General features: G+C 39.8%; 1 protein-coding gene across 5 annotated transcripts in view; it reads left to right on the top strand.

The window, feature by feature from the left end:
• The window catches only part of LOC126857469 (zinc finger CCCH domain-containing protein 13-like), a 268,457-nt gene that overhangs the window by 38,972 nt on the left and 208,893 nt on the right, over positions 1-20,592 (top strand). For 4 of the 5 annotated variants that reach the window (XM_050606925.1, XM_050606927.1, XM_050606926.1 and 1 more), the window contains exon 1: positions 13,374-13,750. The exons of the other annotated variant lie outside the window; for it this stretch is intronic. In XM_050606925.1, coding sequence (XP_050462882.1) covers positions 13,658-13,750 — 93 coding nt within the window. In that variant the 5' untranslated portion in view covers positions 13,374-13,657. Of the gene's footprint in view, positions 1-13,373; positions 13,751-20,592 lie in introns of those variants that run through there. 5 annotated transcript variants of the gene reach the window in all.

Raw genomic sequence — 20,592 nt, 5'->3', positions numbered from 1 at the left:
CTCGCGAGAAAGAGTGCGGTAACCCCTTTTCGGTTCTGTTAATGTCGACGCCCGAGATTGTTGATTATGCAGAGCGCTCGACGTTATCGTTAATTTTCGCGAACACGACAATGTATTTCTAAAATCTCTACGATATCACAACTGATGTTCGATAATCGCGGCATTTACGACGAGAGAAAAATTTTAACCATTATCATTATTATTATTATTATCATTGGATAACGTTTCCCTTATACCTCGATATTCTTGATTTCGCGGACTAACGGTAAAACAACAGCCTAGGGCACGTGATTTGAACGAATATTTTGTCGGAATGAAACGACGCGGTGGATGAGGACGACGACGCTGGAGCATCTCGTTTTCAGACGAGAAGCGCCTCTCATCGACAGAAGTGGAGAGGGATAAGGAGATGGTCGTGAAGACGGAGGTGGATTATGAGGACGAGACGAGAGCGGCAGCGAGGCGATTGTTCGAGGCGTGGAAGCGTGCCTTAGATGCGACAATTGAGGTTCCAGACCGTGAACCTGCAATCAATGCTCTGTCGTCGTCGTCGTCGTCGTCGTCGTGCCGCGGAAAGAGAGTGTGCACGACAGAAAGAGAGAGAGAGAGAGGGAGAGGATCGAGAAACGCGAGGTAGAGATATTTGGAGGGTGCGAAGACTGCCGTGGAAAGGGCTGGCTTTGTCTGCCTGTGAAAGCTCTCGGAGGGTGCGCAGGCTACCCTCTCGAAGAATACGCCTCAAAGGAAGTCGGCTAGCATACATCCAACTGGGAATCGCGCGTCTTTACTTCAGCGATGGAACCGAACACTTGGCTATGTCTGAGCTCATTCGAGAAAGAGTACTTATTTTTCAAAACAAAATAAAAATACGCTGGAATACAATATCGCGAAAATCTGTTGCAGCGATGACTACCGCCTCATATCATTGCTATTCATGATGCGTACACTGTGAATAATTGTTGATCTTTTTCATAATAACCACCGTACGTTGTAAATATAAAACCGTCAAAAATCAGCGATCGATCGATCGCGCGATTAAAAATATGCCCTCCTCAATTATGTAACAGAATTTTGCTTCGACACTGATGTACCGAAAATGATTCCGATCTCGAATATAATCAAGTTAAAATAATTTCGCCGAACATAAATAAATTGGTTTAAAATATCTTTCTATAAAAAAAAAAATATTCATAATATATTTACGATCTCGAAAATTTTAACAATTCGATTGCTGATGAGAAAAAACGTTAAAAAATTAACGCAAAATTAGTCAAGCCATTTTCGTTCTATTTTAACTTATTTAATTGCTAATTTGTGATAATCGTTCGTAAGTCGAAAATATCATTGATTTCTCATCTCTTCCTTTTTTTACGATCACATAAAGGCCTTAGTCATCGGGGTATAAGCGAATAGATGCGATAAATTTACATGTGTTCCGTGGAGATGGTGAGTGTCGAGCAGGTACAACTGAAAGAGACGATCATGCGGTGGGATTACCTGTGCAATGCGAACCATTAGCTGCCGTGTATGCAGTGTACTCGAGCGCGGACTTGTACTCTGGTAGCATTTGCCGGCGGAAAATATACACGCGCATATCCGTTCGCGCGCGCACGCGCATCGAATGTTTCGACAAGAGAAGCAATGAGGGTCTTTCGATTTTCGCAAATCGCTTGTTTTCTATTTATTTGATTATTATCGAGAATACAAGTGTCATAAATTCCGCGCTATATTTATCGCATTTGTAATTTTTTTAATATAAAAAGTCGCGCCTTATAAATCAATTATATATATTTTATATCTTTTACTATATAATTATAATTATATATATATTATATAGTATAATTATAATTATATATTTTATATCTTTTAAAATAATAATATATAAAATAATATAATAATTTAAATAATAATAAATATGACAGACCTTTGTACAAAAATTAACTTGTAATATTTATATTTGTCGTATATATTTCAGTTAGAATGAGCGGAATCGTTCTGATATCACGCGATTTATTAAAGAATTTCATAAAATGCTAATTATAAGAAATTTATAGATATACATGTACACATGTGTGTTATGCGATGAAACGCGGAGAAACCTTTATTTCTTCTGCGGACGATCGGTTTGCCGATTCTCGGATGAGGGGCCGCGAGTAACAGTGCAAAAGACGCCGAAACATTCTGTACGTTTGCGCACAGAACGCGGCGCACTAAGTGTAAATGAAGCGGCTTGTAGGCTAATGGAGGTAGTGCTACCGATGTTGGCTGAGCAATTAAGCCGGTCCGCGCTCGAACAGAGGATAAATAACGGATATACAGGCCGCCGTGCGGATACGACGAGTCAAAAGAAGAGGAGAGGAGTGAGAGAAAGAGAGGGAAAATGGGCTCTCGTCTTTTAAAAAAATTCATTAATAGCAACGAGGTAGCTAGTATAATTATCGATACTAATACTCGCGTAAAAAAAAAAAAGAACCAGACAAGGATCAAGAATTAACTCATGTAAATGCCCGATAATGACGCGATAATTTTACAACGTACTTTTATCAGCTTAGTTAATTACTCGTGAAGCAATCAATGAAGCTAGTTGAGGACGGAAACGGGCACGCAATAAGAATTATTGGACGTAGCAAGTGTGTGCTGTTTTAAATGCAAAGAATTTGAAAAAAAATTCTTCTCGAGAAACACGATAACGTTGCTCACATCCTTGTTTTATTTACGACATAGAGTCCAGTTTTTGTAATTATAAATGCGCGGTTATCTAGATTGATCAAACGATTGCCGGGCTAGCGAGGCGATATCACTTCTGACAAGAGTAAAAGACTTAAATTACTGGATTCCCGGAATTTCACGCGAGTCTATCGAGGATAATCAATGACGTTCCTTCGTACACTCATCCGAAAGAACGTATCATCCAGCATGTCCTCCTCGTCGTGCCGACAATTTCCTGACTGATCCACGTCGGTCGCTTTTATGACGGTCATGGCAGTTTATTCCTTTATGACTATCCTCGGCCAATTTCGACACGATCTTGACCGCGGTGCGCTTTACCGTGGAATCGACTGCTTTGTCCATTGATTATACACCGTGCTTCGCTCATAAAGACACACGTTCGTTTAATATACCATTTCTATTCTCGAAACTCTCGCGCGTATACAAATTAATTGCCATATTAAAATTATTTACATAACAACGCGAAATTGTCCGCACTAAATTAATTATAAATATTGCTAGAGATGAGACTACTAGAGATATCAGAGATACCAGAGAAAGATTAGAAAGCGATATATATATATATAAAGTCAAATGGCATAGAAAGATTATATAATGCTTAATATTATTGTTTAATTAATAAAAGTATATTTTTTATCAATAAATAAATATAATTTATTACTTATGAATTATTTTACTATGTGTATTAATATACTTGTTTATGAGTTGCATTACTCGAGAAATGGATAATAAATGCCAAAGTGCTCGAATTTTACTTCTAACTAATAATTTACTTTCCGTTATAAATAATATTGGTTTCTTTTATGATTTTAATAATTTTTCATATTATTAATTTTTATTTCTTTCTTTAATACCGTTTTCGTACAAAACTATTATATTAGCTAGTATATTTTTGAAAATTTCTTTTTTTATAGAGAACTGCTATTTTGGAAGAAAAAGAAATTTATTTGACATCTTTTTTTTTTACATTTTTCATGACTTCTTTGAATGCGAACGTTTATCTTTTAGCAGACGGCAAAGTTAAACGCAAAAAAATACTGATACGTCCCGATTATTATTCATTAAACGTACCAGTCAATTTCCGAAAGACGCGCGGTTGATTCGCCTGTGGGACCGTTGTATCCGCTGGAGGATGTGTGCATTAAATCATGAAAGCGAGCGGGGAGGAAAAACGTGCGATGCGTGGGCCCGAGGCCGGCATTAATGACGGAACGTGCGGCACTCGTTCGCCTCGTTACTGTCGCCCCGGGGCAGCCGCGACAAGAAGGAGAGAAAGAGAGATAGATAGATAGATAGAGAGAGAGAGAGAGAGAGAACATCCCCAACTGCACACATCGAATCCTCCCGACTCGCCATCGACTCCTTCTCGTAATGCGGCCAGGATATTATTTGTTTCCACTTGTTTGGGCGCACGAAAGAGCGCTCCTGACAAACAAACAATCTGCTTTTCCAAGAGCGACTCCGTCATAGTTTGTCTCTCTCTCTCTCTCTCTCTCTCTCTTTCTCTTTCCATCTCTTCTCTTTCCTTTTATATCCTTCGTTCCTTCCGTGTATGTTATCTCGTTACTCTTCATCTCTCTATCTTTCGCGCGCGCTTCTTTCGCATAAACATAAATAGATCGTAGAAAAAAAAAAGAGACAATGGATGGAAAGACAGACGATGCGTGCAAAAGGGATGAGAAATCCTCTTCTCTCGCTCGCATCATCCCGCCAATGAGGCATTCGCCGCGTCCGTGCCAGCCAGTGCGCCCCTTTTGTGTCAATACTGCGATAATTATTTCTGTAGAGCGACCCGTAATGGCTCATTCAGACGGTGTCGCCGGCTTTTTTCAATGGTAAATCGCGCCATTAAGCGGCTATAATGAACGCCAGCTCCAGAGCTCCGGCATGGGTGCACATTCGCAGTAATATTTATCTTCTGGTCGCGCAAAGGAGATATAAAGAATATTTTTTCTCGTGAAAAAATATCCTTTTTTTTTCTATAGTTTATTCAGAATGAACAAATACATTTCGTAGAGAAAATTATCAGAAACGCTACTGTCCTTTCTATTTGACTGGATGTGACAATTGGATGGATTCGGACACGTGAAAAAAAAACGTTGCATAAGGCGATAAGAAGGCGGCCGGTTTGCTTCACGAAACCCTCTCGGATTTACGAGAGAAGGCACAGTGAGACAAAGATAAGACCGATACCGACGATGGCGTCGGGATATTAGTTTAGCCGAATCAAGAGACTGACATATCCTGTGACAGGTAAGCGCGTCGTCTGCGCGCGAGGGACAGCTGGACAGTTGCACCTGTTCGTTCTACAACTTTTCGTTCTTTAATCACGTTGAAATTAAATAGTCCGTATTGGATAAAAGAATTGCTCGAGTCCATTAGGCCTCTTACGTTTTATCCCGTATATCTATACGGCAATACGGAATACAGTGGACAAGAAAATAAACAGCCTCGTACATAATGCATTCGCGATGTGAGAGGGATTGGTACGCGTCATCTGACGAAGGCTAACAGTTCCTCGCGGACGACAATGTAACGAAAATATTAATATCATATTGAATTGTACGTATACGATGGCTCTGTCGTGTTGACGTTACACGTGTATATCGGCATTATAATTATACGTGCCATTTTATATCGTTTACGATAAAAGCTTATTACTAGTCCACTTGTTTACGATCCCGCAAGCAGGTAATCGATATCGTTAAGTATTCTGAAGGTAGATTGCCAGCTCGTGATGCCGTTCAAGCATGTATTACACACAGCGGTACATTACGTTTAATATTCCTTCCCGTAATGATGGACCATCCCGTTCGCCTACAGATCTCCTTTCTCTCTTTCTCTCTCTCTCTCTCTCTCTCTCTCTCAGCTTAAAGCTACATTATACGCCAATACGCGCATCAGCATAATCGCCGTGGTCATTAGAGCCTGTATGTATGTGGAATGTTTTCTGGCGTATTCTGGGTGTCCCAATTTTGCCGCGTACTTTTCTCATCAATTTTCAATCAATCTTTTATTGACGAAAAAATCGATCGCACATAAAAGAAAGCTCTTCCAAAAGTCGTAGCATCAATTTATATTCGAGAGCCGCCGCCGTTGCTGGATATTTTCACGGAAATGGCACGTCATATTGTAACAATTGCGAAGGGGCGTTATTAGCGACATGCTTCGACCCAAATTACTCGATCGCGAGCACGCGGCGAGCGGAGGGATATTTTACGACTAATAAGAAACATTTGCCGTAATGACTGTACTTGATAAAGCGACTTTAAGTTAATAATCGCGCTCATTAATTATAATGTATTTGCGGAATACTGGGTAATTTGCCTCCCAAGTTGCTTTATGTATACGGACGCGATACTTTCATCGATTTCGCGTTAAATACGGTCTGAAATCTCAGTGGTTCTTCCGTGCTTACTTACATTGTGTGGCAAATGGCCGGATCGCGGATAAGCGATTTACTTTGTAAATGCGACGACTGTGGATGTCGGAAACTTCCGGAGAACACATCTCGCGGCTCGCGTGACGGTCAACATTTTCATTCGGCGGTCTCTTATCGCCGGTCCAGATAAGGCAACGTAATTCTGTAATAAGTAAATGAGGGTTAAATGATTCTCGGCGAACGAGCTCGTCCACGCCCAGCTCTCGGGCCAGCTCTCTCTCCCCCCCTGGGTTAGCTTTACCCCTCGTTTTATTCCCCCTCCTCCCCACAATACGCGACGCGACGCGACGCTTCGATAATCGATCTAGACTAGACGCGTTAATTATTTATCAGGCGGCACGCGTGACTGGCGATCGTCCAATTAAATTAAAGCAGGAAGCCGGATCGCGGTTATCGGCACTTCAGCGACCCTCTCTTCTACTACGTTTCGACGATGTTATCTGATTGACGCGACCTGCCAATGCGCCACTCGATGTGTGCATTCGATTCGAGTCCATTAAAACTCGTTAGTGTCCATATACGCATGACCCTTAATTGGACGACGTTGAGCTTTCACACGTCTTTCCATTACGATAGTTCTAATTAGGTCTAATCGTTCTTTATCCAGAAGACGCCATTCACGAGAGATGCCCGCGATTAATTTTATATTATTAAATTAGTGTATATAGTATTATACGCATATATTACATATGTATATATAGGGTGATTATAATATATTAGTATATTAATATATTAGATTATTAGTATATTAATAGATAATATATATTGACTTTTTCCTCCAGAGCGTCGCAGCGTAATTCGCATACCTGAACGGAGAGTTCGAAAACTTCCTAACGTAAGCGATATCACGTGACGGTATTTGTTGCTCGCTGCTCGCACTAACGTACCCAAATGTAATTAAAGCCAGCATTTTTGTAATACCTGCATACGTTCCTCACTTCGACGATACGGGCCTTTATGGCGACGTAGATTTCCCGAAGCGCCGTTTACACGCGCGATTGCAACGCGGTACACGATACTTGAAGCTACGTAGTTAACGGTCGCGCATACCTACGGGGTAATCATAAATTTTTGCGTGTCGTATCAAACAAGGCTGCTATAGCCACTTTTGCGATAATCTTCCTCGACTAACGGGCGAGATCTCGTCGTATTTATTACGTTCACCGTCGCGTGCGCGCGTCTCGCGTTCGTGCGCTCGCGATGCAGTGCGAGTATTATATTCTACAATTATATACACAAAGAGAGAGAGAAAAAAAATCATAAAAAAAGGAGTGAAAACTTTATATCGAGTTATAATATTTAAAAAAAATACATGATTTTTTTTTTTTTTATTATTATAACACTTAATCGCTCTCTGTTATTCGCTCGACGACTCAATTGCATTTTCATGAGATCGACTCACGGTATTTCACAAAACTACACGGCTGAGCCAAGTGCATTCGCGCGCGAGGAACCTCGTCGAGAGAACGAGAGCGAGAAGGTCGATCGAGGAGGTCCCGATGGAGCGCGGTACGTTATACACCCCCGCAAACATATGGGCCCCATTGTGTACCCTTAGGGGCTCACGCCTTCCTCCCCCTACCCCCTACCTCTTCTCCCTCGGCGGTTTTACCGCCGCCGTCGAGATACGAGCCGTGATACGCGCCCGCCTTTACAGACCCTACACCATGTTTCTTCTGTGGAAAGGTGCGCGGCGGCGCGAGGTATAACCTCGGCAAACCAAGAAAGTCGAGTCGCATTCAGTTCGCGGGAATGTGTATTCGACGACGTTAGGAGCTAGAGAAGACGTTGACGTTGTCGCGAAAGCCGCGACAAAATAGATTCGCACAAATGAACGCCGGGAAACGCGTGCGAGAAAATGTCGTCGGTTTTCTTCCGAGATCTTGTAGCTCTCTCTGTTATACTCGATGTACTTCATCTCTCCGTAAAAGAGGGTTCGTAGAGGGTGCTCCAAAATTATCGAATGTTTTTTTAATAGCGATTTTTAGATCAATTTTTGGATTCGATTTTTCCTTGTCGAGGAAAGTCGTCACTTTTCGCAAATTTTCAATTTTTTTTCCATTACATATCTTTAATATTATAAGTATAAAATTCGATTTAAGCTTGAAATTAATTGAAGAATGTAATCTTGTCAACTTTTTGATTGTTCTTTACAAAATTCTTGCGGAAAAAAATCCTTTTTTTTAATTGTTCATAACTTGAAAATAATTAATATCTTGAAAAAGTTATATCCAAATTAAAAAGACATTCATGGAACATGTATCTAATCTAACAAAATTTTTCCTCTCAACTTTTATGTGTCACTTATTATTTTCAAGTGCTTTGATATATTATTGTCAATCTAATTTGAAAGTGATTTTAATAAACGATTAACGCGCTCTTTTTTAATGATCCTCATTCTGACTAATTCACTCCGCGTAGATGTAAACAATGAGTGTATCGGAGATGAAAGCTGTATTACGAGATGAGATGAGAGAAAAAGAAGAGAGACTAGGCGAGGACTATCGCTCATCGGAAAGCTCCCTGGGGAGGCAAAGATACGTTGTAGGTCGTGCGAGTTTTGAGTTATCTCAGCATATGGACAGGGGGGAGGAGAGGGCGAAACGGAGAGAAGGGACTACCGTTCCACCTTATCACCTACCAAATAATGGAGGCATATTGAATAGATAGCCAAACCTAACCGATATCTATCTGATCCCGGAGTCCCGGGGGGATATTAAGGAATCCGGCCCTTTTCCACGCACCCTCCGAGCAGCAGGGTATATGCGACGCGTTTTTCCACCGGGAAGAAGTGTATTCGAATAAATCCAAAGTCCTCGCACGTTTTCTCCTTCTCCGCTTCCTCACGACAGGCTGAAAATCGCCGAGGGAAAACGCTTTTGCGTCGCGATACAAACAAATTTTCATGTCGCCGTGGAATCAATCCGCGACAAGTACTTTTGAGCCACGAAAGTCGAGGAAACAGTCTCACGTACAGAATTTTGATTATCGCGCATTTGCATGTATAATTCAAAAATTATATATTTTTATTTCTATTTAAAAAATTAAATACATTATAAGCCACTTAAAAAAGAGTAGCGATAAGATTAATGACAAAAATATTCTAATGTTATACAAATATTATTTTTTTTTTATTCGCGAAAGGCGAATGCACATAGCAGCGAAAATCCATGTTCGCACTAAGGGTATTGGATTTGTTGGAGGTGTGTTGAACAAATGATTGCGCAGCTACCGCCGGCGAAAAAACCGCCTTGGGTTGGAAGCTCTCGGCAGCTCTCGGTTCGCCTATCGCCGCCGTCGTTGCTGCTGCATTTTCTCGCTTTTCCCCTCTCCCAGTCCGAGGGTTGTCGAACGAACAAAGTTTACGGGCTACAAAGCACTCCCGGAGAAAGTGTCGAGAGCACAATCATCTCAAACTTCTCCACTTTCATCTCACGCTTCGCTTTCCTAGACGAAACACGTGACGTGCGCGAGAAAAATCTTGCATCAAGGAATAATATTATTTCGCCTTTCTAAAAGATTATTATACGCTAATATATTTTTATTCTTACGAAAATGAATCGAAGGAAATACATAAAAATTTTCAAAACGCGTGTAATTCCAACTACGCACTCTTTTCACGATGCTTCGAAATAATAAGAATAATACTTACAAAATAATAATTGAAACGTCAACGAGACTGAGAAAATCTAATCATCGAGATGCGACGCGATATGCCGGCGTGGAATTTCATGAGACGAGAGACGGCAATCGGAATCGCGCTCGCACGGTACGCATACTCGATGAAGCGATTCGCGACGAGGGATCCCGATCGCTTATATTAATTTAAGCGGCGGCAAATAAGGGCGCCGATTTCCCAAGTGTGGTCTCGTACGAGAGACTACGCTTTCTTGTCGCCGTCGCATTATTAAATACGATTTACGCATTCCGTTCGCGGAGCTCCGATCGAATAATACGCCCGAGATTTCGCCTCGAAAGGAAGGAAGAATCTTACTCGCGATTTCCCGATAGCAAGGATAGGAGTTAAGTATTCTTTAAGATTTGAGATGCGTTATTTACAAGGGACTTGCTTTTTTCCAGCCATTTCTTTTATCGTATTTTTAATTGTAGAATCACAAGTCGATAATAAAAACATATAATAACAGCGAGCGATTGAAATCACTTGTTTCGCTTACCCGATGCCTCCTTATCACTCACTTTGTATATTCCGGAAGATCTCACTCTACTCGTTTTTTCGAAATAAATAAACCGAAGGTGATTCCAGTACGTGTAAAAATTCGGGCTCGACGAGAGCAAATCGCGCGCGTGTCGGCTACGGCAGGCTGTATCCGGGCACTGAAACCGCGGCTGGTCGGCCGCGGGTTGGTCCAAGGTAGAACAAGTTGTGGCCAGCAGAAGAAAGACGAGCGCGTGAGAGTGGTTCCATTCTCGAAAGATGCGCAAGCCACGTAATCCTTCCGTCTTTTCGCTCTCGCAGAAGCGGCGATTTCCACTCCCAGTCCGAATGAATAAGCCGGAATCTTAATGAGCTGTCATATTCTCTGTCGTTCGTCGAGCAATTTCGGATTGAATTATCAATGATCAGATATTTGAATCGGATAGAATCATCGGATAGAATCAATTTCAAAATAGTTGGCACTTTTCAAATATCAATTAAATGAGATTCGAACATTGATCTTTCACTTTAAATTAGAAACGGACACGAGGTCGATGATAGTGTATTTTATAGAGTAAGATTTCTTAAAAATTTCGACCATTGCCATTATTAGACGCTTATCGACATGCCATGATTCTGAAATTTTGTTATTCTCTGATTAAGCTGGTTTTAAAATACTAAGTGACGAGAGAAGAATGTAATCTTCGCTATATTCGTGCTTTTAAGTGCCTCTATTATTAAATAATTTAATATACGTCAAGAGTAAGACGGAAGTTATCGAAGTAGGCGATAAATTCATATAAATATTTAGCGTTTATTAGCACATAATATGTGAAACAATCATCTTAGGCGAATTAACGGAAATTAGATTACGTCATCGTATTTAGTCATCGTATATTTCGAAGCAAAGATATAAAAGTGTCTAATATGCAGTTTTCCTTATACGTTACAATTCTTTTCACAAATATTAATTTATTATTTTACACGAAATGTGTGACGCTGGCGTGCTCGCGTCAAATTAATTAATCGATAATTATCCCAAGAAAAGATCCGAATAAACTAATATATTATTCAACATCCGCTGTGTCGAAGAAATGCGCGATGATAAAAATTCGCGCTTCAATTTACTTTAATTCGCGGATAATATACAGATCGATATTATTCTGTCAGGCAAATATGTATATATTCATACGCGTCGATCGGAAACCGGCCACGGTTTGTATATCGTAAGAACAAGTCGATTCTCACGAAGGGACATGCATTTCGCGATCGCTCATCCACCATATCGGACGAGTCCTGCATGACAGACGTACAGAAGAGATCGGGTTTTTCTTTTGCCTGTCGTACCGCGCATTAATTACACCGCGGTTGTCCCGAAACATGACAGAGACAAAAATCGAAATGGACTCAACGCCAGAATAAACTGCATAAAGAGGGGAATGTCACTCTTATTGACAGATATAGAAAATATTTAAGTAATTATATTATTGTGAAATATTTTATAAAATATTCAAGTATGATTATATATATATATATTAATTAATATATACAAAAATATTTTATTACAGATATTTTATTATAGATATTTTAAAATAAACCTGAAACATTTTATATATACGTTTATATATTATACGATAATGTAAAGAAAACAATATATTTATATATTAAAAATAATATAAATGACAAATAATTTATGAATTATTTATCGCAATTCGACGCTTCCGATGCTTTCCCGAATCTCCTTTTTCTCTTTTGTTCATCTTTTGTTATTTTCTCCTGGCGCTTATATTCATTCGCGAAAGCATGATTAATCATGATTAATTGTATAAGCAATAATCGCGAGACACTTTGCTGCTTTCAATCGCGCAACGAGCACTCGAGATTCACACTTTATTATAATATATTATCAGAGAAAACAACACGCGAAAAGTATGATTAACTCGAAAGTTACACGTTTAAATATTATAATACTACTCATGATCAAAATGCTATTTCTATTATTGATATACTTGTATGTACTAATTGTAATAATCATGGCGAATTTTATTTTGATATTTGTCACAATCACGAAAAAGAATTCAACCATATATAAAGTATTCCACCCCACTACTTTATTGCTAGGATGTTGTTATGCGAATAATAATAAGGTCGCAGCCTGTAAACATTAGCGCGCTATTGTTAATACAAGACCGAACGCTCATGTTATCATTCGCGCGACGACGCTCGAGTAGTAGTGGTGCGAGTCTTTCTATCGAATTCTTTTTCTAAACGCGATCGCGGCAAGTCGAGAGATAATTTGATATTATTAATATGATTAATGAATAATTAACTTTCATGGAATAAAACAATAAACAATAAAAAACAATAAAAAGTTTCCTATAAACTGTGGGTCAAAAAATATTTCCTTAAAAAGTTAGCACCCAAAAATCCTTGAAATCACGGTTCTTTTTCTCATTTTTTACAAATGCGTTTTATAACAAAAAGTACCGAAACGAAAGTTGTAGAGAATTAAATTATCTTTCAAATGAGATCAAAATGACTATAGTACCTTCCATAGATTTCGTAATACTAAGCTTTTTAAATAGTTTTATCGTCGATAGCAGAAAAAACATTTTTGCACATTTGAAACTGGTTATCTCAAAACCTAATGGAACAAACTACAATAATTTTGATCTCATTTGAAAGATAATTTAATTCTCTACAACTTTTGTTTCAGTACTTTTTGTTGAAAAACACATACTTTTCCTGATATTTGTAAAAATGTATAAAATAACCGTGATGTCAGAGATTAACTTTTTAAGAAAGTATTTTTTGACCCACGTTTGTAGAAAATATATATGTATATGTGTATATATATATATAGAAAATTGGGTTATTGTTATATACGTACTTAAATAATACGTAAAATATACTGGCAGCGGAATATCAATAATAATGGTTCAGCCTTGGTGACGTAAACATTAGCGCGCTATTGTTTACATGTCGCAGACTTGTTATCATTACACACTTGTGTATCATTGGCACGGAGACATTCGAGCAGTATGGAATGCTTCGTATATCGTTGAATTATTTTCTTAAATAAGATTGTAACTAATATCGAAATTAAATTCTCTATAATTATTACAATTAATACATACGAGTATATCAAATATAGAGATAGCATTGTTGTCATAAGTAGTGTATGATTTTAGCCTTGTGTAAATGTTGAGCGAATCGTATTTTCGTGCGTTACTCTCTCTTACATTATAATAAAGAGCGTATTTCGTGCTCGATTCGCGATCGGGAGTGCCGTGCAAAGTGTCTCGCGATCGTTGCGTATGTAATTAATCATGATTAATCGTGTTTTCGCGAGTGAGTGTAAGTGCCAGAAGGAACCAGTGAAGGATGAACAAGAGAGGAAAAGCATCGAGCAACGGTATGCAGTAAGTAATTTATATTTGAATTTACCATTTATATTATTTTTCAATTATATGTTGCTAGTTTTTTTTTCATTCCTTCGATAATATGATTTATTCTAACTTATCATATAATTTAACGTATATATAAAATATTTTAGCTTTTAAATTCAAATAATTAAAATATCAAAAATAAAATATTTTTATTAATCAATATTTTTATATGAGATAAATATATTAATTTTACATATAATATATAAAATCATTAGAATTTGATATAAAATATTCCATAATTATTTAGATATTTTCTAAGTATATGAAAATTAGATTTTTCAGAAGTTTATATCAAATATAAAACTTTCTCGATAATAATACTAAGTGATTTTTCGATAATTATTCAATTTATGATATTAAATGTTGGATCATCTTTAGAAAAAAAAGGCACGCCTTAATTCAAACGTCTTGTATAAACTCAAAGCCAAAAGAGAGTAGTTACTTGAACCGTTTCTTTTTCGATTCCGAATGTATGCAGGTATGCGAGCAATGAGAATACGAGAGATGAGAGCGAATACGTACTTGAGAGAACCGGTGGGTTTTGCGACAACGATTCGTCGTCGCTGTGTCTCCGTCTTCGTATAAATGAAACGCGCGCGTCCCCCGTCTTTGGTCACGGGGAATGTTATCGGACTGTATCGCGCAACGGTTTTCATTACCATTCGTGCACGGAAGGTTCGCGGGCCGACACCCTCTTGAAAAACACGATTTGATTTATTACGAACCGCATAGCCGACGTCGTCGCGTAATGTCGTGCGCGTTCGCCCTTTCTGCTTTTTAAACACAAAGTATGCCCCCGGACAAGTGTACGAGACACTCCGCTATGCGTAGATCTTGTCTGGATGCTTTACACGACATATGTATTTTAAAGCACAGCTGACTGACTAACTCTTTTCTTTCTCAGAAAAATTTATGACATTATTTATATGTGCGAAGAATACGTTCTGCGTTATATGTACGATACTTATGGATTATATAAAGTTCGAAAATACACTGTTTATTATAAAAGTAAAACCTAACATTAATGCAGTATAACGATAAAATAATTTTTATTTTATTTTGAAACAAAAAAAAAAATTTAACAAAATTTCTTTATGATCAGATCATTTCTCTTACTTTTAACTTATCACATATAATTTCTTTAATATAATTTTTTTATTATATAACTAGAAATATAATAGAATTTTTAAGTATAAAAATTAAAATTTTGAAATTTATTTATCGTGATATTGGAAGGTTTATTGTATTAAATATATATAATATGTATTTTTTAAAATAATAAAATTAAAATGAAAATATGTGCGTATACACATATAATTAGAATAATATAACATTAAAAATTTACATATTAGATCTTATTGAAAAAAAAAATATCACAAATCTTTTTAATATAACGAACGAAAAAAAATTTGCGAGGAAATTTAGAGAAAAATTTCATATTATTTTAACGTTCTATTATATTTCCTTGACCGTCATAAAAATATGTTTCACCCGAGGGCAGACCCGTCGCGGTTACGTTTGTCTATTATTACGAGGAATTTCCGATCGGGGAGATCGATCCCGCGGAGATTATCGATAAAATTAGGCCAGGTGAATCTCCTTGACCGCCGTCGCTGATTGATGACCCATGCGGGGAGTTTAGCGCGTCGGAAGTGCCGATAATTTCAGCCCGGGTCCTGTCTTCGTTATTAAAGAACGATATCTGATACTCCTTTCAACGTGAAGCTATTCAATCGACATACATTATCGGCCACCCAAAGAACGCGTCCATTAATCACCGAGTTAATGGAACAAAACTTCATGTTTAAATATGAACGTTTCGTACAAATGTAACGTAATAATTCGCCAGATTACGCCAGATAAAAAGATGTAACTCTTATGTGAGCGATGTACGTACGGTATTTTTAATATCGCATCTCGTTTTTTAAGCTCGATTCGTCGGTTTCCTTCGAGCAAGAGCCGCCAGCTTGTAACGTTCGCCGCGCGCGCGCGCGTTTCTCCCTCCAATTTAAGTACTTCCCTTGTGTTCTCTATATCTACCCCGGATCTTACATAAGAATATAAATATGTAGCCGGACTGTGTTCGGAACGTTGCCAGCGGTTAGAGGATCGATTTCCTGGTAAACGTGAGTCGGCTTTTGCCAAACGTTTCTTTTTTATAATTTATTATGCGCCGTTATTTACTTATCGCGTTCCGATCGAGCTATCATTGTAATTCGACATCCGGCATTTTCATTTTAAACAGGCACTTTAACGAGACAAACAACTTCATAACAAACATAATCGTATTAATTCGTTATATTCTATAATTTAATAATATACGCATGATACACATAAATACGATGATTCATTTATTGTTACACATACAAGATCGCTTTAATAAATTTTATTCTGTTAAAAAATAAAAAAAAAAAAAAAATAGAAAAGATTATTAATTTTGATTCTCGTCATTCTCGGTGAAGATCGCGTTTAATGATTAAGCTGTTCATCGAATATATTTTCCAACAGAGGAGAGATGCTCTGAAAGGCATAGGGCAGAAGCGGAGCATCAACCCCGCCGTCGCTAACTCTTACATTTGTCACTCTGTTAATCCCTATTAGATCAGGCCGGATTTCAAACCCGTTCTATCCCCCCGGCTATGTGCTTTTGCGTGGCAAAGAGTAAGCTCGTTTGAAAAGTGAGCACACCCCGCGGGATCGTGTCGAACATTGGAGAGGAGAGAAAAGGAGGATGCACGCGCGCGCGGGCGCGAGGTATGTGTGTGTGTGCGTGCGCGCGCGCGCGAGGATGAGGTGAGGTGGGGAAAAAGGGGGGGAAGGTCTACCCTCGGGTCTCGCTTTTTAGTCGCGTCATAAAGTACGACTGAGGTTAAATCGATCTCCTTTGCCGTGGCAAAAATTTCAGTCTCGCCGAATTTTCTCGCGCATTTGTTTTCTCATTAATACGTCCCCGATACGATTTATATATCCGAGTTTTTCGCTTGTCCATTCCAGGAATAATACGATTATTTTTCAATGTCGAGAGAAAAGAAGCGCGCGCGCGCGCTGTCTATACATGTCATATATATATATATATGAATCTCACAAAAGCGACGATCCGGTCCGAGTGGGTGATTAACAAGTTCTCCGCTCGGCGAACGCGGGTAAATGGAAAAAAGAAAGGAAAAATAAAGAAAGAAAAAAAAAAAACAAAGTCTCGCTTCGTTTCTTCCCTTTTTGTCGTTTTCGGCTGGCCGCCGAGAAGGACGACGACAAGGCCGTCGACCCTGATTGTTGAGTGCTATCGAATGCTAACGCTGGAAAGCGTCCACGACGACGGCGTGCTTGGGTTACGTGTCCTTCGGCTTGTCCGTGCGAAACGGACAAGCTGCAGACGGACCAGCGACATGTCCTAACACCCATCGTGAGTTACTAATCCTTTAAACGGATTACCAATTAAACGTGTCGCCCCGCTTCGTAGGCCGAGATGTACAAGGGAACGCGATAGGAGCGAGAGGGAGAAAGGGTGGACGGGCCGGGGAGGGGGAAGGACTCGAGCTAAGTTTGGAACCCGACTATCGCAACTCGTGGGGACGGGGGGAGGGAAGAAAGGATGGGCGAGTAGAAGAGATGGGGGAGTAGAATGGTGGTAGGGGGGGGGGAGGGAGAGGGGACGAGTTAGAATCGGCGCCGCTACACTTGCGAGGTGTTGTGTTCTGCAACGGGTGTTACGTTTCAAATCTCAACAGAGAGATCCGCTTAAGCGCGCGCGTATACAGCTGCCAAGCGTTGCATACCTCGCTGTCATGTCACAAAACTCGACACTGCCCATCACCGTTGTTATCATCTCCGTTACTCGCACGACACTCTTTCGGTCTAACTACATATCTCGGTTGCCATCTCTTTCTCTCTCTCTCTCTCTCTCTCTCTCTCTCCTCCATTTCTCCGTCGCTCTTTGTTGTCGCTAACTTGTTACATGACAGTTTTTATTTTCGCGATGCGAGATTTTCTTGTCTATGTAGTCTCTCGTACATACGTACGCATATACACCAGCTAGCTCGCGCCACAGTCCATCTGTCATTTATGATCAACTACCATCCTCCCGGGACGTCCTGGCAATGCCTCTCTGACTGAGGCTGAAAGCCATCCGTCCGGGGACGTGAGTTTGAATTCGCGAGTCATAGCGTGAGCGAGAGGAGAGCCCCTATCCCCGAGTTGTATCTGTTATCTTCTTAAGCTGACTCTGCTGACTCGTATAAATTTATTATGCCAGTCGATTTCTAAGAGATGCCATTGTACGCGCGCGCATAAAAGAATATGCACGGGAATATAATCTCGTCGCGCAAGAACAAAAATTCAACGCCGATGATCAGACACTGACGTAGTACGCGCTGTATCCAAGTACCTGTTTCGCCGAGATATAAAAAATACTGTTATGCGAAATCTCCGTGATCTCGCGAGATCGTGGGATGATGTCCAAGTGGATGAGGACGTCTTTCCAATTTAGTCAGGCGAATACGGAACCGAAATCACGACAGAATCATCGTCGAGGTTTTTCTGAAGGGAAGGAAAAGTTTAAGTCCACGGAAGGAAGAGAGAAGGAGAGAAGGGTAGTAGCCAGAGAGGATGAAGAATTACGCATCTCACCGTCTCGACGACGCAACGCGAATGGATTCCACCGTGGAAAACATGTCAATCACTCCGATCCCCTCCCTCTATCCCCCCCTGTCTTCCCCGGCGCGTGCACACGCTCCGATTGACATCGCTCTTGGCATCTGTTGCGGGAACCTATCGAGAGTCGGCTTTGTTAACGAGATACGCGCGTTACGCTTTGCCGTGTTACAAATAATACGTCGTCTGTGTATAACGCCTGCATCGACGCGATCATTCGAGTCGGAATTCCGCTGGTGGATCTTGGTCGCATCGCTTCCGAAAACGGAAGCAGCTCCGCCGTTAACAAGTCACACGCAGATGTAAACGTCGCGTAAACGCGCGGCTGTTGACGCGCGAAACGAAGGCGACGTGTAAGAGAGACATCGAGATACACGAACGAAAAAAAGTCATCCGAGCAATATGCCTTATCGTCGTCGCCAGACGACACACTCTCTCTCTCTTTCTCTCTCTCTCTCACACACACACACACTCTGCAGCAACGTTGGGCGTTGTACGGTAATCGCGGTGACTCATCATACGTCGGCAATCAATCAACAAAGCTCGATCGGTCGTGAGATTGACGGAGTAAAACCGCACACGTGCCATTCGCGACAACGACGGCGGCGACGACGGCGGCAGATTTCCAATAACGATACTTATCCGGTGTATTTATTAGAGGTCTTATCGACAGCTGAACGAGACCACCGTCGTGAATCATAAATGAAATATTATTAATTATGTGGCCTTTAATAAATTGCCGAATTAGCATCGACCGTGTTCAAGTATTATCCTTTATAAAAATCTCACGATCGCAATCCGAAGATGACTTTCTCGCCAATATTGGTTATCATTTTTACATAATTGCAACTGCAATTACGCACTTTTAAGCAACGCATGAATATTAATATCTTTAATATTATATATATATATATATATATATATATATATATATATATATAAAACTTTATTATATATAATATTATATTATATATTATATATAATGATGATAATAATATAATAATACTATTATTATTATTATTATTATTATTATATATGCTATAATTTTATATACCTATCAGATATTTAATATACATGTGTGTTTTTATAAGCATAAATATTTTTGTGAGACTTGTGTTTTCTGAATTATTTCGTTCCTTGTGATTCAATTTTCAAATCTTATTTGCTTAAAATAAGGGGAATGTATCAAAGTTTAGTGCATTGAGACGCACCTAAGATAATCTTTGATAAGGAGGACAGAGTGCATCGCGACGATCGCCGTCGCGTGAATCTCTGTTGGGAACTTCTTCGAGAATCGGTGATAGATGGTCCGATATTATCTTAAGTGACGAAGTCACGCACGCAGGCGAGCATCCGGTCGGCGCAATGTCGCAACACGCCGGGACGTAACCTGACGACGTGTAGGTGGCCGTTGTTGTCAACGTAGCACGGGAGGACGTCGGTTATCTCTTTGGCCTTTCTCGCTCTTGCGCAGGTGAGGCGAGAGCAGGTCGCTTGTGAAAGAAGCGCTTAACGAACTGACGACGACATTATTGTTGTTGCCTGCGGATCCCGGACGGGATTCGACCGACTACCCGTTCCCTTTATCGGATGAAGCCAGAAAGCAGACCACCTTACCCGTTTGCTCTCCTACTTCTCTCCCTTCTCTCCCCTTCTGCCCTTTAGCCCTTCCACCAACGATTTCCTCCATCCGTGTTCTTTCGTTCTCGTTCGCTCTCGTTTTTCAGAAAGAAAAACTGTATAAGCGAGGGAACGAAATGAAGGAGAAGAGAAAAGGACAGAAGGATCTTCCTCGATTTGATTCTAATGCTTGGGGGAGAAAGGGGAGGGCGCTTTAATTAACTCGCTGCTATCTTTTCTGTTAGTATTTACGTGTATCAACGGCTTTAAACCTTGACTTCCAGTCGTCATTCCGACACGTTGTCAGGAAAAATCTCGTATCCGTTCACGATTTTTCCACGGATGTGATCGACAGATTTGAACTTCTCCGTGTTCTTACCCGAATCATTCAGATTTTACATATTTTATACGCTTCTCGTTATTAAAGATACAGTACGAGATTGCACATTACATTGGTCGACACATGTTTATATAATGTGTTTAACTAATATTTCGCGCAAATTAATGTACTTATTATACACGTCGTTCGTTTTTATTTTATTCAA

Source organism: Cataglyphis hispanica, chromosome 21 (genome assembly GCF_021464435.1).
Source record: "Cataglyphis hispanica isolate Lineage 1 chromosome 21, ULB_Chis1_1.0, whole genome shotgun sequence".
NCBI classification, from domain to species: domain Eukaryota; kingdom Metazoa; phylum Arthropoda; class Insecta; order Hymenoptera; family Formicidae; genus Cataglyphis; species Cataglyphis hispanica.
The sequence above is the reverse complement of the archived record's forward strand: the minus strand, read 5'-3'. Positions and strand labels throughout refer to the sequence as shown.